Below are 26,760 nucleotides of genomic sequence, written 5' to 3'. Positions count from 1 at the left end.
ACTGGAGTGTTTTAAGCAGGGGTGAAGTACAATCTGAGTTGCTTTTCTTTTTTTTCTTTTTTTTTTTGAGACAAGGTTTCACTCTTTTCACCCAGGCTGGAGTGCAATGGCATGATCTCCGCTCACTGCAACCTCTGCCTCCCAGGTTCAAGCGATTCTCCTGCCTCAGCCTCCCAAGCAGCTGGGATTACAGGTGCCCACCACCATGCCTGGCTAATTTTTGTATTTTTAGTGGAGACAGGATTTCACCATGTTGGCCAGTCTGGTCTTGAACTCCTGACCTCAGGTGATCCACCTGCCTCGGCCTCCCAAAGTGCTGTGATTACAGGTATAAACCATAGCACCTGGCCTGAGTTGCATTTAAAAGAATCTCTCTGGCTGCTGAGGAGCAAATAGTAGGCTGGGTAAGGGCAGAGGAAGAGGCCAGCCATCTAGGAGAGAAGTGACAGCGACCGGGGGCCCAGGCGATAGAGTCAGAAGCAGTGAAGAGGAGGTGTCAGGGCAAGAGAAAGAGGGGAGTCAAGAGCAACTCCCCCACCGTCCCACTCAACTCTTCTTGCTTGTAGGCCTTTGCCTAAGCTGTTCCCTCTGCCTGAGATGCCCTTTCTTGCCCTCTGCCTGGAAATCCCACCTGTGCCTCAGTCTTCAGCTTCATGCTCACCTTCTCCAGGAAGCCTTCTCCCAACGCTTCAGCAGGCTGGTTGGGAGCCCCTTTTCTGTTCCTGCAGTATTCCAGGTCTCCTAGCCCCTACTTGCCGTGCTGGTGTCAGTGGCTGTTCCTATACCTGCCCCTCTACCTGGATCGTGAGGACAAAGGGGGCAAAGTTGTGTGTGGCATGTTAAGCCCTAAGGGCTCAGCACTGAGAATGGCACATTGGGATGTTTCAATACAGAAATATAGAAGAAAAGGAAGAGGAAGAGGAAGAAGAAGAGAAAGAGAGAGAAAGAGAGAGAGAGATGATGAGCACAGCTCCTCACTCCCTCTTGCAGCAGCGAGGCACAAACACGACGGCTGGGGCAGTGGGAGTCTCTCACGCGCTTGCCCACCCAGCCCCGGTGTGGACATCCACGCTGGACACACGGCAGCATGAAAAGTGATTTGGGAGACTTGATGCTGACCACAGGACCGGAACTTCATCCCACTGAGGTCCTCCTGAGTGATCCATGTTGCCTGCCGCCACTTTTCCAGGCCGACAGGTGAGTAGAGAACGCACACAGAGCTCGGAGCATGAAGCAGAACAGGGAGGAGAAGCCCAGACACAGCTCAGCTCCTGGCTCAGAGCAGCTCCTGGCTGGGGCACATGCCTGGAGTCGGATTGCCTGGGATCAGGCTGTGCTCTGCCACTTTCTACCTGTGTGCCTTTGTGCGAGTGACTTAACTTCTCCCAGCCTCTGTTTCCTTCTCTGTAAGGTGGGGGCAGGAATTGCATCTAATGGCAGAATGGTGGGGAGAATCAGGTGTTGATTGGTGTCAAGGGTTTACAATGGGGCCTGGTAGCAGACAGCCCTTCAGAAATGCTGGCTTTGTTTCTTAACTTTTCTGTCTTCCAGCCTGTGCTTCCTGAATCCTACCTAATGGAATGATTTGAGGACTGGTTGTTTTAAATATTTCCTTTTCTTTATTCTTTGCCTTTTGCCCACCTCGAGATCTGCAGTAGAGACTGGTCATGCACGGAGGGTGTGCAGGGAAGGGAGCATTCTAGAGCTTTGGAATGAGCCCTGACATCTGTATAAAAGCTAGCAGCATCCTCCTGTCTTCAGAAGATGACTCAGGTGCTCAGAGAGGCGAAGTATCCATCAGTTGTCACACAGTGAGGAAGCAGTGGCGTCGGGATCTAAGCCGAAGTGAGCCTGACTGAGCCATGGTACCCACCCCCTGGACTGCTGCCCACAGGGCCAGCACCATGATTGGTGCATCACTGAGCCCAGGAGAGGGTGAGCTTTATGGCAAGGTTCTCCAGGACTAAGGGGGAAGGCTGCTCCTGGCCTTCTACGTGTGTGTGTGTGTGTGTGTGTGTGTGTGTGTGTGTGTGTGTGTGTGTGTAAAGGAGGCTGCGGAAGGAGAGGAAAAGCAAATGCAGGAACTATTTGCTCTTGAGGCAACAGTAGACTCAGGGGGTGAAGGATATCAGACATCAATGGCTTAATGAGGATTATCCATGAGTGTCTCTACTCTCACTGCCCCAACTTCCCTCTGGTGAATAACAGTCAGGAGAGGCCCCTGTCCTCTGCTCTTCCAGTGCTTGCTGACTTCCAGCCACGGGAGCCATTGTACTCCCTCTCTAAGAGTCTCTGTGTATTCGAAGGTTATTACCAAGAGCTTATAGAGGCAGAGGTTAGGAGGAGAAGGAGGAAATGAAAAATGAGGAAAGAGAGCAGCTGGAGTGAGGCTTTGGCCTTGGGGATGAAGAAGACGCTCACTCCTGGGCTCCCAGATTCCCAGGGTGGCAATGAATAGACTCCACTCATGTCCTCTGGCCACCATGCAAGAAGCCAGCCTGAGATGTGGCCAAGTGCTTGGTGACCCTGCGCACTGGCTATCACCAACTGGACAGGGGCTTCCACATAGGGCACCAGGAGTCGCTTGCACCCGCCAGTCAGACCCCTTGTGCTGCCTCGGGAAGAGGAGACAGGGAGGAGAAGGAAAGTGAGGCTGTGGGTCCAGAGGGGAGTGTGGTGGGGCTGCAGCTTCAGGATCTGAGGGATGGGTCTCGGTTCTTCCTCCCTCCCTGGGTGGCTGGGGCCTCTCTGAACTTCTGCTGCCTTCTCCATCTGAGGACGCATTGTGAGATCCACGCCACAGGTTTTCTTGTTGTGAGGATGTGATGGAATGTGGAAATGTCTGAGGCATAATAGGTGTTCAGCAAACAGCCCCTTCTACCCTCCTCCTCATGTGAGAGTTTAACGAGCCAGGTGCAGGGAGAGGAGGATGCCCAGGAGAACCGGCTGCATCAAAGCTGGAGTGATGTGGTTTATCAGGAATGATGGGAGCAGAACATTCGCTCCGTACTGGCTGCTTTAAGTGCTATTGACACATCCTCCTTTCACCCTCACAAGAGCCCAAGAGCCCCATGATACTGTTGTCCCCACTGTACAGATGAGCAATTAGAGGTTGAAGTTGGCAGCTTATCCAAGGTCTCTCCGATGGTGAGTGGCAGACCTGAGAGTCAAACTCACATCTTAAATGTCATTAAGCACAGCCTGTGTATGGAGAGGCTGAGTCCCAGAGAAGAAAACTGACCCCACCCCTCAGTGTGGGCAGATTCAAGCCTGGGGAGAGGCAAGGGAGGGAGCAGAAACTTGGAGGATAGATCAACCTGACTTTAGATTCTAGCTGGATGACTTACTTGCTGTGTGTCTTTAGGCAAGTTTCTCAGCTCTCAAACCTCTGTTTTCTCATCTGCAAGATGGGGATAATATTAACCAATGGGCTAGGTCATGAGGATTAAATCTGACAACTCTACCTAACTGCCTGGTGCAGCCAGGTGCCCACAAAATGGGCGGCCCTGCCAGACTTCTGAAATAGTTGTGCCTCCCACCACAAACTGTCTGCTATTGACTGAGAAGGGAAGCATGTTCTCTTCCAAACTCAAAGACCCCTATGTTCTGGAAGGTCTCTGTAGCAATGAAGAGTGCCACCTTCAAGCTGCTGCTGGTCCAGGCCAAGGGTATATTGAGGTGGGTCCATCCCTCACCCAGAGTGTGTGCTGAGGCATATTGCAGCCCATATTTTGAGGGGTTTTTCCTGCTATTCATTTTGTGTTGCCGCCAGAGAAAACTAAACTGCAGCTCCTGGCTGTCGGGGAAGAGCTGTGCTTCTGCCAGGGCTAGTGTGCCTGGCACCAGCTCAGGCATGTACCAGAGCCGAATGCCGTTTGCAGGCAAATGTACACACAAAAAGATTCCAGCACACGCGTGCACCAGCCAACACAGAGTTGCCACGGCACACAACAGCGGGCCATGCACGTGCCTGCTGACTCGGCTGTCATCTCCCGACTCTCTTCCGTGATCAGAAGACTGTCTCAGCCTCTGTCTGTCTCCACGTCTGTCTGTCTGTGGATCAGTGTGTTTTGAGTCTGACAGTCTTCCTGGCTGGTTTCCTTTTTTCTTGCTCTGTCCCTCTCTCCTTGTGTTTCTACCCATCTCCCTATCTCTGCCACTCTCTGTCTCTGTTTTTCTTTCTCTTTCTCCCCTCCTTTGTATCACTCCCTAGGTCCGACATTGCCTCTTTCTCGATTTCCGATTCTGTTTTTCTCTGAGTCTCTCTCTCTCTCTCTCTCTCTCTTTCTCTAACTCTTCTGTCTCTGTCCTTCCCTGTCTTCTTTTTCCTGTGACACTCTCCTGGAAACGCATCAAAAACTGAAGTGGCCGGATTTCAAGTGACAAACAGCACTACACCCAGAATCCGCCCCCTCCCCAACACGGCTGCCTTCCTCCTCCACATCCCTGTCACGAAGAGAAGCCTATTGTGTCGGGCCCAGGGAGTTCGAGTTGAAGGGCCTGGGGGTCTGCGCTCTGACTGCTCTCAGCCACTTCCCCATTGGCTCCCAGCAGCCTGTGCTCAGCAAGGGCTGAGCGACAGGGGAGGCTCTCGTCCATAAAAGGGGGGAAGAGGCACCAGAACTGCCATTTGAAGGGGCTTTGGTGGTGTTCACAGCTGCCTCTTTGGCATCTCCTCCCAAGCCGGAGTCAGGGAGGCCCCTGAGCCTTGGACCAGCCACTGCCACCTCCGACCTGCTCGGCCAGAAGCTGCCCAGGGACAAAGCAGAGTGCAGGTAACATCCAGAGGGGGCACTGGAATTCTATCGCTTGGTTTTATTTGCTTATTCCTGGTCCTCTGGACCTAGAGATGGTGGGAGCTCGAGCTGGGGATTTTAGGTTTGGGTCTGATTATCTAGCAAAGGTGGTTACAGTTAGGAGGCTAGTTCACAAAAGCCAGACCAGTGAGAGACTGCTCTTTGGACTCTCCCTTTCTGCACAGTCCTGGCTTAAACAGGTGGTAAGCTCTCTCCCAAGAGGACCACCCTTTGGCTTTAGCTCCAGGGTCTTCTCCTTGCAGCCTCCCACACAGCAGTTCCCATGCCATTCCCAGGGTCTGGGGAAAATGGGACACCCTGGATGGGAGAAGTGAGAGGTTTCACTAATCAGGGTGATTTTAAAGGTCAATGAGTCTCACTGGACTTAGAGAACAACAGTTTGGGGACATTAATGAGATCCAAGGCTCTGGCATTTATCACATAACATGTACATCAATGTACGGCCAGCTTCGGCCTTTTCATTCTTTTCGGATTGTGTTTAATTGCTGACAGGGTGCTGGTTTGAGTGGCTTCTTTTGATGGAATTTGATACAGGTTGAAGTTTGGGGATGTTTTGTTGGAAGGGAATGGGAAAAGGGAGTGACAACAAGCCAGGAGGCCCAGGCTTAGCAGGCATTTTCTTGTCCATTTTACTTGGAAAGGACTTGTTGCTCTCCTATTAACTACAGCCAGAGGAGTCTAAGGCCAGGAGGAGGCTCAAAGGGAAAGCCATTTGCTCACTGGTCCAGAGACCCATATTCAGAAAAGTACCAAGTCTCAAAGTTTGATTCTAGCAAAAAGCTGATGAGTTTCAGGAAAAAAAAAAAAAAAAAAAAAACAAAAAAAAAACAAAACCCTGCTGACTACTCCAAGGTTGAAGAGTAAATTCTGCAACTGCTTACTTTTTCCTGGGTATCAAGAATCCCTCCAAGCTCTACAAACATTACTTAATTAAGTCTCCAGTCTTCCCAGGGGAAACAAGCTCTTTTGATTATTGGATCTGATTTCAATTCCCCTCCCACAGACTGAAAGTCTTCATTATCATCTTTCTTCCAAGGGTTGCTGAAATATACAAGGCTTGCCTTTCTAACTTGACAGGCATCCCAGTCGAGAACCATTGCAAAGTGTTGCAGAATGTCGGTCCTCTTCTGTTCTTTCTCACCGCAGGCCTCACTCCCACCCCTCTGTGGCACCTTCCTTCTCTTTTCCCCTCCTCTTCTCCCCCCCAGTCCCACCACACCTTGCCTTTGTTCTATTTTTGCAGGTCATTTATCTTCAGGCTTTGAGATCTGCGTGGGGGGAGCTGTCGCAGCAGCCCAAGCCGGTGAGTTATGCTGCCTGGGGGTGGTTTGCGTTCACTGACGGGATCTCAAGCCCACTGCTTTGCCCCAGCTGAGCTAGAGGTGTGATAGGTGGCAGGCAAACCCTATGCCTCTGTTGGCAGCTGGGAGGGGGATGTCACACTGGTTCCCAAGGTTATGTGGCGGAAGGCAGCACATTTTAAGGGAGCAGGCGAAGGGATCAGCTCTGGGGCTATTTGAGAGATTTGCGATCTTAAAACACGTGGAAGGAGTTAAGGTTTCTTGAAGTAACTCCTGGGAGGCAGGAATTTTCCATCTGTCATCTACACGTGTGTCTCACAACACCTGAAACAGTGCTGGGCTGAAATCCCAGATCCTACCACTCACTTACTGTGTGACTTTGGAACAGTAGAAGTCCCTCTCTGAGTCCTACTTTCCTTACCTGTATGATGAGAATAATAATAATATTCACCTCCTAAGGTTATTGCAAGCCTCCAACGGGATATAGCAAAATGCCTGGCATTCAGTAGGTGCTCAATAAATACTGGCATGACTGCTCAGATTTTCACTGTTCTGAAGTGGTGAGGTTGGACCTTTCTCTCCATCGATTATCATATCGCTGATCATCCCACTCCATCATGCTGTGTGCTATGTCCAGGAAGTATGATCTAATGTCTAATATTTTCATTTGAGGGGCTGGTGCTCCTTTCCCCTCCCCATCCCAGCAGAAGACTTTTTATTTCATCTGCTGCATCAGGATCATGAAGTCTCTTTTTGATCGATACTCCCTAAATCCACCTCCCACTACCCACCTCCTTGGGTCATTCCTGCACAATTGTCGTATTTATTAGATCTCTTCCATCATTGTAAGAGAGATCAATAGTTACTGGTTCGATTTCAATGCATGCCTGAGAAAGTGTGGTTACACAGCTGATTTCTCTCACTGTATTCACTCATCTCAGCCCATGAATGCTGGCTAATCTTGCTGGGTCTGACAAAGTGATAAACCTGTTTCACTGAGACAGAGCTGGCCACTGTGGTAGGCAGTAAACATCGGCTGGAGACACCCAGGTAAGCCCCAGGATCAGACCCTCGAAATGGACTGGGGTCTGTCAGTGCTGTGAAGCGCAGCCTCATCAGTCCCTCCCAGGCTGGATCCAGACTGATGCTCCTGGCAGGAGGACGATGGCCCAGGTCCATGAGGCACATGGCTTGGCTCAGGGGGCTCCTCCGAGTCCATCCAGGTCATCCCACTGGCCAGAGCGGCTGGCCACAAGCCACAGACATATGCACCGAGGCAATTTGTTGATGCATTGGCTTGAACTGCCATTTGGTCCCTGTCCTATTCCTGGACAATTTGATTTAACTTGACAGCGGTTTACTGAGCAGTTATTATGTGGCAGGGTCTCTTGCCCACGGGTCCCTAGGAACAAAGGGCAGACTCAGAGAGCAGCAGGAGGGAGAGAATTGGTGTTTGTGATTCACACGGTAGGTCAGCATCCTGAATCAAAATCTACTCTCCCTCCCCACTTCTCTCTCTCTTATTGTGTTCACTTCCCTTCCCTTTTTTCCCTCTTCTTCCCCTCCTCCTCACCCCCTTCCCTTCTATTCCCATTTGTCCTCTCCCCATCTCTATGTCTCATCTTGTTTTTTCTTCCCATATGGTCCTCCACCTCTCTCTGCTTTTTCTCGGTGTCTCGGTCTCTTTTTCTGTGTGTGCAGTTCTCACCTCTGCCATTCTTTTGGGCCCCTGTCTTTTTCTCTGTGTCTATATCTCTAACTCTCTCTTTTTACATCTCTCTCTCTATGTCTCTTCATCTCCATATCTCTCTAGCTTATCCTCTTTTTGCCTTTCTCCCCATCCCTTAATTGCACCAGATAACAAAAAGGGTGGCGGTTCCATCCAAACCTTGCTCTTGAAAACCGTTCTGTTAAATATGCAGTGAATGATCCCACCAGGACCACTGCCTGCAAGGCCATCTTTCCCTCTGTTCTCTGCACAGCAAATGCAGCCGACCACCAAACGGGACCCTCATCCGATTCTGTGCTTTGATCTTTGCCAGGCTAAAGTGTGGGTTTACTTTCTGTTCAGAACCCGAGCCTCCTTCCCATTGATCATTCGTCTTTTGTTACGATGCTAACACCTAACAAGGGGCACCGCTTTTCCGGGTTCAGGGGCTCCCTTTGCCAACCACCTGGAGACCCACAAGGGTGAACTTTACACTTTTGAGTGTGGGGTAAAAGCCCCTGAAATGGTTTCAACGTCAGGAATGTGAGAGTTTGGGAGGTTATCCGAAAGACACTTGATACATATTTAGGCCTCAGGATGGTTTGTGGCGTGGTCAGCAGACTGACTCTGAAATCTTATTCTGCTGTTTCCTTGCTTCTTGGTCTTGGCCCAGTCTTTTAGACTCCGAGCCTCTGTTTTCCCCATCTGGAAATGGAACTAATAGTTCCCAACCCACTGGATTCTCTTCAAGAGAAGAGAGAAATAATTGAGATAAAGTGGACAGCAAAGAGCTTGTCCCTTCTCATAGCTACACCCTAAATGAGGAATGCGATGGACTTAGAGAATTCCAACTCTGCCATGCTCTGTGACCACGGAGAGGCACTTTGTCACTTGATCCTCACCTTCCCATCTGGATCCCAAGCTGTAATATTAGCCCCTGCCCCGTAGGGTCCACGGGAGGCACCTGGAGTGCACGGGGCAGGTGCAGAACAGCGTCTCAGTCCTTGCTGGCTGTTAGGATGGTTGTCATTGCAGGGTCATTGAAACAATGGCATCTCTTTAGTGGGAGTCACGGTTCGGGTGTGGGAGGCTGGAGTTCTGTCTCCATTTCCCTCGTGACTCATGATATGACCTTAAACAAGTGACTTCATTTCTACCTTTTCCCATTTCCTCTTTCATCAAATAGGGGTAATCATATGCACTAAAGTGCTCAGAGAGATCATTGCAATGTTAAATCAAGCCATTATTATTCCATGCTGGCTTTTTAAATAAAAACGCTCGCGGCTCCTCTGAGCCCTCAGCTGACTACAATATAGAAATATCATCGAGAAGCCAAGATGTCAAAAAGATCATTCCCTTTCAAGGAACTCTGGGCCCTGGGTGAAAAGAGGGTCTACTTTGTGCTGGCCCTTTAAGCAGTGCTGTCTCAGTGCAGGAAGATGATACACCCCAATAACAGATGAGAAGACTGAGGCTTGTGGAGGAGGTGGCACCAAATGACCGCAGAGCCCATGTCTTTCCCTCTCAAGGAAAAGGTAAATCCCAAGGCAAGCCTCCCCAGGTCCTCTCAGTATTTGCCAGGAGAGCAGCCCAGGCAACTAGAAAGGGCTCAGGGCTGAAGAATGGGGCCAGTTTCTTCCTGCCTCTTCCATCGGGAAACCCACCTGACCTCCTGGTAAGAGATCCATCCACTAGCAAGGCATAAAAAATGTTTTATTATTTGAGAATATGTTCAAGTGCCTGAGGACTCAAGAAAATTAGCTTAAAAACTATTAGAATCATAAAATGTTTATAAAACCAGTCAAAGTACGGTCAGCAAACCTTGTCTGTAAAGGACCAGAGAGTAAATATTTCGGGCTTTCTTGGCCCTACAGTCTCTGTTTCAGCAATTAACTCAGCTTTTGCAGCATGAAAACAACCACAGACATAGATGCAAACAAAGGGATATGGGTGTTGTATTAGCCAAGGTTCTCCAGGGAGGCAGAGCCAACGAGGTGTGCCTATCTGCAGAAAGAGATTTACGTAAGGAATTGGCTCATGTGATTAGGGAGGCTGGTGAGTCTGAAACAACCCCACCTGTTAGGGGAGAATCACCCCACTACCCCATCAGCCCCTCTTTCCCCTACTGGGCTATTACAAAGCACCCGAGGTAGTGGCTGAGAAAAAGCTTCACAAACTGCCAAGTGCAAAGGACTTTTCCTTGTGCGGCCTCCGGGTCCTTGGCCAAGTCTGTGAAAGAAGACCATGCAGGCCCTCCCTCAGGGTCAGATACTGACGTCATGCCTCCCGCTTACCAAGGGGGCTTGCTTCCCACTTCTCATCCCGATGATCGGCAAAGTTCCTTTCCTCCTTGGCCCATCCCTAATCAGACATGATAGGCAGGCAGGGCTCTCTCTTATGTGTGACTTCCCAGCTCCATTCCTTGGCAAATCCCCATCAGAAAGGTCGAAATGCTTCCCCCGGGGCCCATCTGACATTGTTCAGTAATGTATTTATCCTATAAAAGGAAGGAAATAGGATCACCTATGAAATTGTGAGGGCCAATGTGTCTCTACTAGGATCCCCTTTTAACCCAGAGGGATCTGAACAGGATCCCAACTCCCCCATTCATAACTCCAGGTGAACTTGGATGAGCAAGTTCCCCTTTCTCAGCCTCAGTCTGGCCCTCTGTAAAATGGATATTAAAAAAAAAAAAAACATGCACCTCTGGGGTTGCTGTGAGGATTGGAGCTAATATGTACAAAGCAGTAATGCACAGCCTGGCACCCAGTAGGCTCCTGAGAATCAGTGGCTGTTGCTGGGTTGACAGGATCATGGATGAAGGGCATTCAGCCCAGACCAACACCCAGCAGGCCCTCCGTCCACGGCAGTGAGTCATGCAGCAGCATTTTTTGTTTCTGCAGTGTGCCAAGCTCTTTATGATCTCTCCTTTTTGCCCTCTTCTTTTCCTATACCCTACTGCTCAAGTAAGACTAGACTGGAGTCTTCATACTCCCCTCTCCAAAGCACCTACTATGTGCCAGGTGCTTCAAGCACACGCTAGGTGCTTCAAATGTGATCATTTATTTAGTTCCTATGCCCACCCTCTGAAGCATTATTATTAGCCCCATTTTGTAGCTGAGAAAACTGAGGCACAGTAAAGCTAAGTCATTTTCCTAAAGTGGTGGTAAGTGGTGGGCTGAGACCTGAGCCCACTTTACTGACCACTTGGTGATCCTGCTTCGGGGTCAGGAAAGAATTTGAGGTCCTACCTCTCCTTTCTCACCAGCTGTGTCCCTTCCACCCCATGCTGCTTCTCCGAGTTAGAGTGGGTAATTCAGGGGCTGCAGACTCATTTGTCTGTCAGGCAGTTGGCAGTGAGGGAAGCCCCGGGTGGTTCCGCGGGTGGCGATGGGCAGTACGGCTCTTCCTCTGTGACTGTTGCCATATTGGAATACAGGCTCAATGTCCCCAGGCCTTTTGTTTTTTCAAGACAAATTGAAAATTGAGATTTTTTTAATGTAAAAATTTCCTAATTTAAAAATATTGCCTGTTTATTTTCATAACTAATCGGTGTGCAGCTCCTGCTCTCATTCTAGCCCTGTATGAGGTACTGGGACACCATTTATTCATTCATTCATCAATCACTCAAACTTCCTTAGTCTTCCAGTCACATTTAGATCAAATGCAAACTCTCCCTTGGCCTATGACAGCCGGCATTATCTATCCTCTGCCCACCTCTTTGCTTTTCCACCCCAGTCTCTCCCTTATGTCCCTTCCTGCAACCTGGCCTCTTTGTCATCCTGAAGCACAACACACTCGCACCTCAGCGACCCCCCTACCTGCCCATAAGGGACTCAGACAGGTAAGTGGTAATTTTGTGATGGAGCCAGCATAGGAGGCTGTGGGAGCTCAAAGGAGGGAACTAATCCAGACAGACTTCCTGGAAGAGGCAACTGAGGCTGAGTTTTGAATAATGAGTAAGAATTAGCCAGGTCAAAGTGTGATGGGAGTGGATGAGTGGGTTGAGAAAGATGTTCCTGTCAGAGGAAACCCTTTGTGCAAAGGCTTGGAGGGTGGGGTGTGTGGAGCATTTGTTTTGAAATTGCAGGTGGTTTGGTCAAGCCCAGGATGGGCAGAACTCACATCCAATCTGTCTGGGTGCTGTGTACTTGCTGGGATAGCTTGGACAGACTATATGTTCTTTCTGTGTCTCCATTTTCTCATCCGTGAATGGGGAGAATATTAGTCCCAGTCTTATGGAGTTGTCAGAAGGACCCCCTTACAATAAGACACACAGAGTTCTGAGCACAGGGGCAGGCACACAGGGAGCACTAGCAAATGTGAGCTGTTGGTATTAGGAGAGCCCGGGGCTGCTAGGTGACGGGGACAATCTTCCTCTGGAAGCCAGTGGACACAGGGCAGAGGTGCAGTCAGATCTGCATTTCAGAAGGGTCCTCCAGCTGCTGCGTGGAAAGTGTCTAGGAGGGAAAGATTGGAGGCTACTCCAGAACCAGGGGAGGGTCCACCTGGAGGGAGAAGCTGGAGGCTGGAGATGAGAGGACTGAAGGGGCCTGGGCAGTACACAGCGGTTACGAAGGTAGCTCTGGAGCCAGACAGCCTGGTACGAATCCCAGCTTTGCCACTTACTCACTGTAGAATCTTGGCAGGCTCTAGAATCTTAACTCAGTTTCCTCATCTGTAAAGTGGGCATGGCAACAGCACCGATGCTGCAGAGTTTCTGTGAATATGTATGAGTTAATCCATGAGAACTGCTCAGAACATCGTGAGTACCTCATTACCTTCAGATCAACCAGAATTATCATTCAATATAAAGTTAATGGATGAAAGACAAGGATGCCAACGCTGTTTTTGCCTGAGATAAAGAGATCTTAACGTGAGTCCCCTACCTTAGCAGCTAAGCTGTGTGGGAAGCCTTCAGCCAGGAGTTAGATGGTGTGGTAGGCGCCCCCTCCCCAGTAGGTTAATTCACTGCTGATCTTCTAACAGGCCAGCCCAGCCATGGCTGATATCAGAGAAAACATGAGCTGCCCGCTTTGCACGGCTCACTGGTGGGGAACTGTAATCCACTCCGCAGCTGACAGACTCAAGGGGAAGAGAAAGACACAGGAGGGACATAAGTCCGCGTCCCTGACTTTTCCACTGAGCCTCCCTGGTTCAGGGGAGCAGACCTTGCCAGAGCCTCAAGCAAGGCACATGGGCCTGAGCTTGTGCCTTGAATTGCTGTGTGACCTCAGGAGATTTACTAAGCCTCTCTGAGCACCAGTTTTCTTGTCTATAAAGTGGGGCTAGTGATACCCACCTCTCACAGTTTGTGGGTAGGCTGAGTACAATACACAGGTCAAGGGCTTTGTATATAAAGCCCCTTGGATCTCACGGAGGGTGCAGCTGCCACTGAATTGAAGTTGCTCTAGAAATTGTAGTCATTAAGTGTAGGGGGTCAAACAGAACAGGCCTTGCACCCCAGCTTCACTATTCGAGGTAGAACATGGGCAATTCACCAGACCAGAAGTGCCCACTTCCCTGAAGGAATAAATGAGGTGATGAATTGAAGAGCTTAGAGCAGTAGGGGTCTGATAAATGGCGGCTGGGATCACTATTAGGCATGCTCTGGTGGGAGAGCCTACTGCATGGTTTCACGGGGAGACCCCGCTCTGGCTACAGCGTGGGGTTCTGGGGCCCGTGGAGTGGAAGCTTCAAAACACTCTGAGCACCTGAGCAAACAAGGCAGTTTGCAGGGATGGGGAAGTTGGAGGAAAAGAGGACAGCCATTTCTGAGAGTAAATTGGTGTTGTCAGGTTACAAAGACCATGCTGGGTGAAGCGTGAAGCCCCTGGCCAGGGTGGGGTGGGGTGTCTTAGGGGATCCAGTTGAAAGAACTGTACTGCGCCCTCGTAAATCAAATATCGAGGCCCTGAGTCTTGATATCTGATTTATAAACGGCTGACTATGAAACAGACAACTTTTTATTTTTATTTATTTATTTATTTTTTGAGATGGAGTCTCACTGTGTCGCCCAGGCTGGATGGCAGTGGCACAATCTCTGCTCACTGCAACCTCTTCCTCCTGGGTTCAAATGATTCTTCTGCCTCAGCCTCCTGAGTAGATGGGGCTACAGGTACATGCCACTCTTCCCAGCTAATTTTTGTATTTTTAATGGAGATGGGGTTTCACTATGTTGGTCAGGCTGGTCTCGAATTCCTGACCTCAAGTGATCTGCCCGCCTCAGCCTCTCAAAGTGCTGGGATTACAGGTGTAAGCCACCATGCCCTGCAAAACAGACAACTTTTAACCGAGTATTTATGAAGCATTAATTCATCTGCCAAGAATTTATTGAGGACCTGTGATGTGCTGGCCAGGGTTTTAGGAGCTAGTATACAGCAGAGAATAAGACAGGGTCTGTGTCCTCAAGGAGCTAACATTCTACTGGGGAGGCAATAACCACAACATACACACCACCAACAACAACCAAGCATCAAATAGATACGAGACTATGAGGTGGGAGTGTTCTGATGCAAACAAAGGGTGATGTAAGAGAGAGACCAAGGAAGCCTCATTAGACATAGTGATCAGTAAATGCCTCTCTGCCAATGTGACAACTAATTTAATGACAAAGAAGGAGCTAGTGATGTAGAAGTCTGAGGTCAAAATACTGCAGGCAGAAGAACAGAAAGTGCAAAGGCCCTGAGGTAGGAGCAAGCTTATTTGAGGAACAGAGTGATTATTTCAGAGAAAAAGACAAGACGTGGAACCAAATCCTGAAGACTCGCATAGCTAATTACCAAATTAGACTATTTTCATGGAAGAGGCACATGTTGCTGGGAGAATAGAAAGGAGGAGCAGCTCACCTAGCCTAGGCAATCAGGGAGAGCTGCCTGGGTGAAGTAATATCTAATCCAGGACCTAAATGACAGGTAACAGAATAGGAGATGAAGGGTTCTCCAGGCAGAGGGAACAGCATGTGCAAAGGCCTGGGGGTGGGTCAGAGCCTGATGCATTCATTAAGGGAATTGCAAGAAGCTGATGTGGTTGGAGCCCAGAGCTGAAGTGTGGGATTGTAGGAAAGGGACTGAGGGAGCCCTGACATTTAGGCAGAAGGGCCAGCCTGACCCCACCCAATGGGTCTGTTCACAGAATTGATATTGCCAAGACCGGCATTTCAGGGTAGGAAGGAGGAATCAGAGAAGGAACTGGAGGCAGGCAGGGAGGCCAGCAGGGAGAGGGAGTGAAGGTGGAGCCGTGGCCAAGGTCAGTGACAGTACCAGAGTGGGAGAGAAAAATTCCGAAGCCCTCACACAGCCGAAAGGACTGACATGGGACAGTCTGGGACACAGGGACAAAGACCTCAGAGAACTCAGAAAAGCATTTAGCCAAGTATCTTCTGGCTTGGCGGGTGGCCAAAGTGGGTTTTGAAGTCTGAAAGACCCAGAGTAAGTCGTGGCTTGTCCACTTCCTAGCTGTGTGCAACCACTTCCCAGCTCTGAGCCCATCTGTTGAATCAAACTAGCACAGCCCACATTGAAGAACTATTGTGCAGATTGAAAGTGAACGTGCAGGAAAGCTCTGGGTATACAGTGGGTGCTCATTCCCTTCCTTGACTCTTGGCTTTGGGCCTCTGCTTTACCTCCCTGGGCCTCTGTTTTCTTGACTGTAGAATGGGAATCAGAATGCTTTGCAGTGCTGTGGGCAGGAGTTAAAGAGATGACTTTGTGGGCTCAGAACACAATCTACAGAGTGGTGATCACAGATTTCATTATCTTCTCTTTCTTCCTCCCCAGCAGGAATTGCTGAGACAGGATGGCCTGGCAGGGGCTGGTCCTGGCTGCCTGCCTCCTCGTGTTCCCCTCCGCCACAGCGGACTGCCTGTGGCGGTGCTCCTTGTGTGCTGTAAAGACCCAGGATGGTCCCAAACCTATCAACCCCCTGGTACGTTTCAGGCAAGGTTCTTCAATGCCCAGGTCCTTGGACCTGTGTGAGGCAGCCCAGAGAGGGGAGGTTGCAGGCCTGGGCAGCTGTGTGCTGTCCTGTAGATCCATCCCACCTGTGCAGGGTGGTGGGTGTCCTGCCCTGTAGATGGCCTGGACACCAGGGGCTGCTGTGTCCCCACTCCAGACCTCACCACCATGGGTTCACTTAGGCCAGGACAAGAGACTCAGGTGTCCAGGGAGAGAGATGCCTGGCAACAGGGAGTGTCATTTCTGAGGTGGTGCTGACTTCGGCAGTCAGCAGCTCTAGATTGACTTTTCAGGGTTTCTTTTTCCTGGGCTGATGAGCACCTCCAAATCTAGACAGATCCATGAGAGGAGCTGTCTCCAACACCCCTAAATGCAAAGATCTGGCTGACAGGATCAAAGCTTTGACCCCTCTCCTGGGCCTTAGCACCTCTTGGCCCTACCTTGTCGGCTTTGCTTTGAGTTAAGTTCCCCCACGTCTCTCCCATGACAGCAGAAAGGCTGGAATAGAAGTACCAAGGGCATAGGGACAGAACACAGACTTTGATTCTGTCCCTTTCTAGCTCCATGACCTTGGAACTCCCTCTCTGAGCCTCGGTTTCTTCATCTGCAAAATGGAGGTGATTCCATGAGATAGTGAAAGAAGTTATTTATTTATTTATTTTTTCAGAGACAGGGTCTCACTCAGTAGCCCAGACTTGAGTGCAGTGGCATGATGTCGGCTCACTGAGACCTCTGCCTCCTGGGTTCAAATGATTCTCCTGCCTCAGCCTCCCGAGTAGCTGGGACTATGGGCACCCACCACCACAACCGGCTAATTTTTGTATTTTTAGTGGAGATGGGGTTTCACCATGTTGGCCAGGCTGGTGTTAGACTCTTGACCTCAAGTGATTTGCCCACCTCAGCCTCCCAAAGTGCTGGGATTACAGGCATGGGCTATCAAGCCCATGCCAGAAGTTATTATTTATTTATTTATTTATTTATTTATTTTTGTTTGAGACAGAGTCTTGCTCTGTTGCCCAGGCTGGAGTGCAGTGGCACTATCACAGCTCACTGCAACCTCCGCCTCCTGGGTTCAAGTGATTCTCGTACATCAGCCTCCCGAGTAGCTGAGACTACAGGTGCACACCACCACACCCAGCTAATTTTTGTATTTTTAGTAGAGATGGGGTTTTGCCATGTCCGCCCGGCTGGTCTCAAACTCCTGGTTTCAAGTGATCCGCCGGCTTTGGTCTCCCAAAGTGCTGGGATTACAGGCATGAGCCACTGCACCTGGCAAAAGAAGTTATTTAATACATAATTCTAGCCACTGAGAGATGCACACAATGGGCCAGGTCCTGCCCATGCCCAATCTCAAAGAGCACCACGTTTAAGCATGAAGACTCATGGCATTGGATGGCCTGGGTTGAAGTTCCATATTCTTTGCTATTGTCATCGTCATCATGATTGAATGCTCCCAATGGCCCTATGAAGTGATGCCATTGCCCCCCACCCCAGGCCTGATGAACCCTCCTGTGTCCTCTCCTGTGTGTTCTCTGCCATGCTGCACTTCTCTGTCCCACTTTACCAAGAGTTAGCAGTGTGCTTCACACCTGCGGAAGCCTGGGAGAGAATCTGTATTTTTAATGGAGATGGGGTTTCCTGTCTGGGAGTCAGACGTGGAGGGGGAAAGGTGAGCACACAGAACACTACGGGAAGATCTTACTTCCAATTCTGGCAATTGCCACCTGCAGCCATGTGTCCTGGGTCTAAAGCCATTTCACCTCTCCAGGTCTGTCTTCTCTTTCTCACAGGCACAAAGTCCTCTACCTTTATGCACCACCAGTAGTATGAACATGGGTAGCCCAGGGCTTAGCAGTGGCGTTCATTTTGGTTTTCTCAGACACTGGACAGGGGAGCCTGGGGCAGACCGGTGCATGTGTTTTGATCATTTGCCACTGTGGTCTTTTTGGGTATTTTGCAGATTTGCTCCCTGCAATGCCAGGCTGCCCTGCTGCCCTCTGAGGAATGGGAGAGATGCCAGAGCTTTCTGTCTTTTTTCAGCCCCTCCACCCTTGGGCTCAATGACAAGGAGGACTTGGGGAGCAAGTCGGTTGGGGAAGGGCCCTACAGTGAACTGGCCAAGCTCTCTGGGTCATTCCTGAAGGAGCTGGAGAAAAGCAAGTTTCTCCCAAGTATCTCAACAAAGGAGAACACTCTGAGCAAGAGCCTGGAGGAGAAGCTCAGGGGTCTCTCTGATGGGTTTAGGGAGGGAGCAGAGTCTGAGCTGATGAGGGATGCCCAGCTGAACGATGGTGCCATGGAGACTGGCACACTCGATCTCGCTGAGGAGGACCCCAAGGAGCAGGTCAAACGCTATGGGGGCTTTTTGCGCAAATACCCCAAGAGGAGCTCAGAGGTGGCTGGGGAGGGGGACGGGGATAGCACGGGCCACGAGGACCTGTACAAACGCTATGGGGGCTTCTTGCGGCGCATTCGTCCCAAGCTCAAGTGGGACAACCAGAAGCGCTATGGCGGTTTTCTCCGGCGCCAGTTCAAGGTGGTGACTCGGTCTCAGGAAGATCCGAATGCTTACTCTGGAGAGCTTTTTGATGCATAAGCACCTCTTTTCATGGAGTAGAGTCAGGAGCAACCCCCGACACCTTTTCAGGTTGGAGTGCATTCATTCATCCTCTTGTATGTGCCCCTTCCCCATGCTCAGCTCAGCATTGTGTACAAAATATCCAAGCCCAGTCTATCTCTCTTCTGCCTGGGAGTATGTTATTTCTCTGGGGTCTGTGATGGGGAAGGGTGGATGTCCCTTCCCCACAATAGGCTTAGTGCTTGGCTCAGACACCTAGACTCTAAAACTACCAGCAGCGGCAGCAGCAGCAGCAGCAGCAGCAGCAGTTTGTGATCTGTCCTTCCAACCTGTTCACGTGACTCCTCAATTCCAGGGAACCAGAGCGATGTGTTCTTTGTACCTGTAGGTCTATGATGTCCAAACTTAACCGATCACATGCCCCTCTTAGAAGAAATATGAGCATGCTCCCTCATGCAGATAGTATACACATCATAAAGAGTAGAACTTTAAAAGAAGGTAAATAATCATACACAGAAATCCTAACATTATATTCCCAAATCTCAAAAGATCTCCTGTGCACCTGACTTTGGAGACGATGCTTTAGGTAAAAAGCTTAAACATTGCCTTATATTGGATCAGGAACCCTTACAGTAGAGGGTTCAGTCTTCTAGTGGGTTTAATGTTTAGTCAGTGTACTCTGAGTCCTCATTGTTCAGAAAAGCACCTCTTGAAGAACTGACTTCCTGAACTCCCAGTCATGTTGGTACCCTGGACAGTGCCCAACTCCTTACAGAAGGGAGTGAAAACCCCTTTCGGAAATGATTGAGAGCAGCCTCTTGAATGCTTAAATGATCAAGGAGGGAGAAAGGCAAACCAATTTGTTCTGTGCAACAAACTCAAAATGTGGACCAGTTCCCTCAGCCCTCATTAAACTAATTAAACTGATGGGTATCATGCTTCTACTCCATGGTGAACTGAAGCAGAGTCAAGCTGATGAAGTTAAGCACAACCATGTTCTTGAGCAGCTGAATTGGCTGCCAAGAGTCCAAGCCATCTGGCCCAACATATGCACTGGGCATTGGGTAAGGGACTCCAGAAGCAGCAGCTAGAAAGAGAAAAAGCCCTCTTCAATCCCCATAATGCTTCTTTCCTCTTAATGTCTCAAAATAAAACCAGAAAGAGGAATAAAATGATTAAGTGCTTGAGGCCAAATGAGTTCCCTTGATTCAAATAACCCTGAATCAGAGGCAGAGACCTCCCGATGTCTTGGTTTCCATCAAAGCCCTCCCTGTCTGTCTGTCTCTCTTTTGCTCTCTCATTCCCAGGCACTCTCTTTTGGTTTGTGGGTCCAGGAGATGAGGCTGGATAGGAGAGGAAACAGGCTTGAGTCTGGATAATTTGTATAAGATGCTGCTGAGCACATCTCTTCATGCGCAGTCCCCAGGTATCTGATGATGTTCTGAAATGGATAGATTGTTTTAGAGTTATTTTGTGTGCTTTTAAAAAATCCCATTTATGCAATTTACTTGGAATTTGCTTAGCCTTTAATAGGCTTGTGTAATTTCCTGCTCCTCCAGTACAATAAATAAAAGAAAGATGCTGATGACTTGGTGGGTGTGTGTGTACGTGCACGTGCACATGTGTGTGAGCCTCAGTCCTCAGAGAGAAAAAAAATTTGCAGAAAAGAGTGCTAGGGAATAAAGAAGAGTTACACACACACACACACACACACACACACACACACACACACATATTCAGGTTGGAAAACCAAGTGTGGGATAACAGAAAGAGCAAAAACTGTGAAGTGTCACAGCTTTAAATTGGAACATTGGATCTGTGCGACCTTGAGTAAGCCATTTGGCTTCTCTCAGCCTTAGTTCCTGCCTCCATAAAATAAAGACTAATAGTGCCAATTTTGTAGAGTTGCTGTGAGGATTAGATGAGCTCATATATGCAAAGATCCTGGTACACAGTAGGTGCTCAGTAAATGAGTTTTTTTTCCTATGTTGTCTTAAGGGATGGTGACAAAGCTTGAGCATTAAGCAACACAATGAGGAGAGTGGGGAGAGGTGCTGCAGAGGGAGTCTGCATCCCACATAATTCCCATGGGCTGTTTTCTATGCTAGATGACCAGGACAGGAGATAGAGACATGTTCCCAGACAAGGATGAGTGAGTTAGGGATGGAGGATGCTGTAGCCATAGGTGGCATAACATCCTTTACTAAAATGACATTTTGCATTAAATGTTGATGAGATGTCTTTAAATAGGATGAATGTGAGATTTAATGGCTACAGACCTCATGGGTTCCATTTGGACACTGCCTTTCTGAATGACTTCATAGAAAATGCAGAGTGAGGAAGGTCTCATACATTCTCTCATTCATTCAGCAAACTCTTAATTAAAGGTGTTTGGCAGGCCTTTTGCTAGGTGGTGGAAGTACAGAAAAATGAAATGGACAAGATCTCTGCTGTTATGGAACTAACAGTCTAGTAGAGGAGACAAACACATAGACAAAAATATAAGTCAATCATTAAAAATAATGGTAACTGTTGGGAAATAGTTGGGATGTGGAGATAAAGGTTAACAAGGGTAGGGGAGAAACCTCCCTAGGGTATTTAGGAAATCCTTCTCTGAGGACTGTGTCATTCTTGATATTCATAGGATCATCAAAATGGAAGGAACCTAAGGCTTGGGTTCATCTTATCCATCCACCTACCCTGTGCCAAAATTGACACATTGATAGGAAACTTTAATCTGCTTGAATACTTTTGTTGACTAGGATTCCACAACATATTCCTATTCCTCAATTATTCAGTGTTGGAAAGTTCCATCTTTATGTCAGGTTGAAGTTCAGGTTTCTGTTATTTTTACCCACTGAGTCCCGATCCTGTTGTCACTAGCCTGGGAGATTCTCCAGGGAAGAACTGTCTACCACTTGAAAACAAATGACTCCTAACTCTCTCAAATGGGTTAAACAAATAAACTACAACAACAAAATCCAAGTAATTTGTTGGTTCACATAAATAAAAATTCCAGGGATATTTAGCTTCAGGTAGAGTTTGATCAAGGGACTCAATAAGGATAACATGATCTCTGCATCCCTAGGCTCTCTTCTCCTCTGTATTGTGTTCATTCTAAGGCTCTATGTGCTTTTAAGATGACTGGCAGAAGCTCTGGGTTATACCCACATGCTATTTTCACCAATCTCAATCAAAGTTTCATGACATCTTATTGGCTTGAATTGGGTCATGTGTCCCATCCTGACCTCATGCCAGTCATTGTGGACAGATGGATGTGATGCTCTGTTTGATTAGAACTGAATCACATGGACATCACTAGAGCCAGGGATGGATTCAACCCCACTCAAAATAGTGGGGAAGGAAGTGGGTGGTTCTCAAGAAGAAAATGGAGCATGGATCCCAGTAGGAGAGCAAGTGAATGCTAGACCTCCTAGGGTATAGAGTAGGAATATGTTATGGAATCCAAGTCAACAAAAGTGTTCAAGCAGATTAAAGTTTATTATCAGTGCATCAATTCTGACACAGCGTAGGTGGATGCCAGTGAGTAAGGGGAGCTGGTGGGGTTTGGGGCCAGTTGGAGAGTATATGCTGTGGGAAATGTGGCCCTAGAATGGCAAAACCTTCTCTGATTTCCAAGAGACTGCAGAGATTGCTCAATATGCATGTGACATCTCTGTTTTTCAATCTCTAGGCAGGTAATTTTTTTAAAGTACTGAGTAAGACAAACAATACCATGTTTAGGATAAGACACATCACCCTCTCACCACTATTTTGTGAGTTCTTTCTAAACCTTTTTTATGAGAAATACTTTTTTTTCATTTTTAGTACTTTTCCCCTTATGCTATGGACTGCAGAACACTGTTGTTCTGGACTTTCTTTTCTGGACCGATTTCACGTGGTCATAAGAAGGAAAAAGCGTGGTAGGAGCCACAGAGAACTGGCTTCAGATTCTGCTTCCCTGGGTGACTCTGAACAAGTCCCTGAATGCCACTGTGCCTCAGTTTCCAGTCTGTCAAATGGAGAGAAAAATAGTGATTTCACTGGGTTCAGTAATATATTCAGTAATATGAAGTGCACCTGATATGTAAGAGGTTTATGATTCCTAACTATCTCAAATGGGTTAAACAAATAAACAACAACAACAAAAAGCCCAAGTAATTTGTTGGTTCACATAAATGAAAAACCGAGGGATATTTAGCTTCAGGTAGAGTTTGATCAAGGGACTCAATAAGGATATCACAATCTCTGCATCACTAGGCTCTCTTCTGCTCTGTGTTGGGTTCATTCTAAGGCTCTATGTGCTTTTAAGATGACTGGTAGAAGCTTTGGGTTATACCCGCATGCTATTTTCACATTGTTGCTTCCTCTTAAAGGGGTGTGCCTCTGATTATGGTATTTCTGATGTCACCTGAGTGAGGCACACACCTGTTGAAGGGACAAAACTACGCTGGTGGTAAGAAAAGGGTGAAATTAATTTTTTTAATAGAGCTGTAACATATGTGCTATAAAAGTGTGCTTAAGTGTGGCATTCAATGGAGCCTCACATTTGCATACACCTGTGTGGTCACCACTCAGATCACACCATAGAACATTTCCAGCACCCAGAGGGCTCAAGGAGATCATTTTAATAGGCTGTTTGTGGGGGATGTGGAGCAAGCCAGAGTTAGATTTGGAATAAAAACATTGAAGGCCTTGTGGATTACTGGTTCTTTGTCCATGCTACAAAGGCCACTGTGCAGTGATCACAGAGCAGGCATTGGTTAAGGGATTCCAACATCCCGGTAACCTTAAAAGAGCACGTTACTAATAAGCACACGGTTTCCACGACAACGCCGTACACCATCACTAGCGAGGAAAGTCTTGTCATAATGATCACGACAATCATTATGATCCCTCGGATTCGGATCACCCCGCCCCCACCCCCAGCTCCAAGCCCTTCACACAAATGAGCCCAGCCATGGGGCTTGTCTGTTAATTAAAGGCCCCAAAGTGAAAACAACAAAAATCCCCACGACAGTGTCAGGAACAATGGTTCCGTAATAGATGTCATCTCAGCATTCTTGATTCATGTGCTGGCTCCGTGCCGCCTCCCATTAGCTATGCAGATTTATAACAAAGATTTATAATCGGCCCTCTAATATGTAAATCTGCATCTATGTTGCATTCCCTCATGATTTGTCTTGTCTCTGTCTAACTTACACCAAGCCCCATTATTCTTTGTTCCCAGGGCTCCCCTCATCCTTCATCACCTTTGACATGAAGTGTGCCTTCTGAAAATGTGCATCTGTCTCACTCTTAAATCCCAGTTACACCTGGTGAGCTCCTACAGGCCTGTCCTCAGGTTTAGGAAATCAGAAAGGGCTTTCTGGTTCTTGGTAAGATCCATGCTCTGTCTGGACTTGAAGAAGGAGCACTGGAGTGAGAGTCTTACCTGGGGATGTGAGGATGGTCCCAGCTCTGCTAACCAGTCACTGGAGGTGGGCTGTGGCCTCCCCCAAAGAGTTTTCTCTTTGGTAGAGAAAATGATGGTGAAATATGGTAATGTCTTTCGTCCTTTCAGGAGCTGACACATAACACCTGCTCTGTACCTGTCAGTCAACTAATCAACAAGGCCTCAGTTGCCTCATCCAAAATGGGGGTGATGGTTTCTGCCCTGATGAATAGAGGGAGGTCACATGATAAGACACAGGGACAGTGTCTGACCCAAAGTTGTTGCATAGTCAGGGTTAATGCCCTCCCCTCCCATATTCCTCCAATCTTTGTTGAACATTTACTAAGCCACTGTTGTGTGCCCTGCGCTGGGCTAGCGGTGGGAGATTCAGCAGTGATTAAGCAAAGTTGGTACTTCCTGGGGCTCACTTTCTAACAAGGGAGACCAATCGCTTACAAATGAACAAGGGTCTCCAGGTTGCAGGCGCTTGCTAGTGCTGTGAAGGAAAATACAGGGTGAGGGATGCAAGTGACAGGGGCAGGGAGGCTGTCACTCAGAGAGGGCACAAAGGCTCTCTGGCAGGTGACATTCGACCAGAGATGTGCAGCAGGTAAGCCTGTGGGTGTCTGGGCAAGGGAGTGAGGGAAATAGCCTCCCAGGAAGAGGGAGCAGCAAATGCAAAGGCCTCGAGAAGGATTTGTGGCTGTTTCTGTACCGAAGAGTAAGAAGCTAAGGCAACAAGTAAGAGCAGAGGGCGGGAATCAGGGTGCCGAAGTGGAAGAGACCAGATGGTGGAGGGCGTCCCGCACCTTGCGCCGTCCCAGTTTACACTGTCACCCCGTGTGACTGTGGAGCTGCTTTTACTCTCAAAGTATCCTGGTTTGGATCATGTATAGTATTGATGCCTCACTTATGGGCCATGGATGTTGACTTTTGACCCATGGTGAGATGGGAGCCACTGGAGGATTTTCAGCACAGGAGGGGCATGATCTGACCCAGATTTAAAGGGACGCGCTGGCCATTGTATAAAGAGCAGGCTGCAGGGAGCACAAGGGAACATTCTGCGTCCCTGTCAGCGAATGGCACTCTCCAAAGTGAACATGAGAGACGGAGTTACCAGGAGTGACATGGGAGCTTTTCTTTCTTGAGATCAAAGCCCCAGTCACAGTGTTCTCTCCTTAATACACAGCCACAGGTATCAGGACTCTCAGACACTGCCAGTGGTAGTGGTGGATGGCATTTAAGAAACTAGTCTGCAGAAGCCAGCCTGGAGCCCTCCTCTCCCCACTCCCGTCTCAGCCTTGAAAAATGGAGCCTCATAGTTTGAGCTTTCGGGGAGAAAAATCTCTGAATTGGGGCTTGCTTTACATAAAAGACAGATCATTGGAAAGTGTATAAATCCAAGTCTGGCAGATCCAATTGTATTTTAATCCACTGGGGAATGTTGCTATTCAAGGTCCTCACTGATTTTACAGATTGCAACAGTATCTGTTGTCCATTTAGGAACCTTGGTAAAACCCAGAAATGCATCAAGAAGTTTCCCATGAAATTGATCAACAGTCAGAGGTTCAGATAAGATCATTTACGGAGCCCCTGCCCGGGCCAAGGCACAGTGAGGATTAACGCATTAATGGGGATAACTTGGAGATGAGCGCATGACCTCTGTGCTCAAGGAGTTTGCAGTTCAGCAGGAAAGACCTCGCAGAGCAAAGAACTTTGGAAAATAAAAAGAGTTACTTTGGGAAGACTGAACAGCAAAGGTTGATGCAGGTGTCAGGAGCAGAGACCTGGCCTGGCAAGGGCTGAGGATTCCTGAGGAGGTGACTGAGACCTGCAGAGGGGCAGGACAGAGCTGGTGTGAGTGGGGGTGAGTGCAGGGAGGGCTTTGGTGGCTGGGCAGAGACACAGCAGGGAGCTTGATCACACAAGACCTCTAGGCCGTGGTCATGATGTGTGGACTTTGTCTCAGGAACAAAAGAAGGATGTGGAGAAGTTCAAGAGAGGTGGCATGGTCAGGTGTGTCGAATAAGAGTTTTCTAGAACAAGCTGAGGTATACACATTTATACATGTCTCCAACAAAGAAAAAAAATATAATCCTTGATCTCACCTCTCAGAGTTAGCTATGATTAATATTTTAACATATATTCTCCCAGGGTGGTTCTTCGGTGTGTCTCCGAACACTGGATGATATGCCTTTCTTGTTTAACATTATAATGTCTTAAGCATTTTTATGCAATCATTATAAGTGTCAATTATAAATCTGCATAATCACAATAGTTTACAAAGTGGATATACCATGGTTTACTTCAGCATTTCCTAATGAACATGATGGTTTGCCTAGAATGTTCCAAGGTTGTGCCTTTCCTCTGGTGTCATTATTAATAGCACCTCATTCACTTTTGGAAGAGTTCTGGATGAAAAATTATATGGTCACCCTTCCTATGGGATAAACATTTGAGTTGCTTTCATTGTTATTATTATTATTATTGCATCATAAATAACCCTGTGATAAATATATTTCAGCTTGAAAACCGAATCATCACGTCATTGCTCCAAAGACTCTTAGAATTCATGTCGTGTTTCTTAAACTTCAGACATCCACATGCAATCTGTCACAGCCGACACTATCTTTTAACATTTTTCTTTAATTCGACTTACTTTTTTAAAACCATGAATGAGCTGATTTAAGAAGGAAGCTTAATGTTATTACCATGAATGGAAAACCAGTATTATATTCCATTAATAGAAGTGGCATAACAATGAATTCAAGCAACAATTCAAGGAACAATACCATGAGGAACCAGCTCTAAGCCGAAGTCTGGTAGGGACAGGACAAAAGGAAGCTTTGCAAGCATTAGAGGGGTGTTAAAGACTTACTAGTCTCAGATGGAGCCTTTATCTTTAATAGAATTGGAAGGCTTTAAAGAGCATTGAAAACTTCCTCCCTCTGGGGTCCCAGGTGGCAG

General features: G+C 48.1%; 1 protein-coding gene across 2 annotated transcripts; it reads left to right on the top strand.

The window, feature by feature from the left end:
* The first annotated feature begins 3,964 nt into the window (after window positions 1-3,964).
* Window positions 3,965-19,947, top strand: PDYN (prodynorphin). 2 transcript variants are annotated; one of them, XM_008974744.4, is made up of 4 exons: window positions 3,965-4,775; window positions 6,061-6,120; window positions 15,608-15,752; window positions 17,742-19,947. In XM_008974744.4, the coding sequence occupies exons 3-4, from the start codon at window positions 15,624-15,626 to the stop codon at window positions 18,375-18,377; spliced, it is 765 nt and encodes a 254-aa protein (XP_008972992.3). In that variant the 5' UTR covers window positions 3,965-4,775; window positions 6,061-6,120; window positions 15,608-15,623; the 3' UTR covers window positions 18,378-19,947. The 2 variants fall into 2 exon arrangements, with proteins under 2 accessions (XP_008972992.3, XP_003821325.3); XM_003821277.5 differs by having other exon boundaries at window positions 15,605-15,752.
* The last annotated feature ends 6,813 nt before the right edge of the window (window positions 19,948-26,760 follow it).

This window comes from Pan paniscus, chromosome 21, assembly GCF_029289425.2.
Source record: "Pan paniscus chromosome 21, NHGRI_mPanPan1-v2.0_pri, whole genome shotgun sequence".
In the NCBI taxonomy this organism is placed as follows: Eukaryota; Metazoa; Chordata; class Mammalia; order Primates; family Hominidae; genus Pan; species Pan paniscus.
The sequence above is the reverse complement of the archived record's forward strand: the minus strand, read 5'-3'. Positions and strand labels throughout refer to the sequence as shown.

Bases quoted from the DNA above. Each gene is read 5' to 3' on its own strand.
- PDYN (XM_008974744.4), top strand. From the start codon at position 15,624: ATGGCCTGGCAGGGGCTGGTCCTGGCTGCCTGCCTCCTCGTGTTCCCC. The intron at 15,753-17,741 runs GTACGTTTCAGG...GGTATTTTGCAG, and splicing joins CCAAACCTATCAACCCCCTG to ATTTGCTCCCTGCAATGCCA.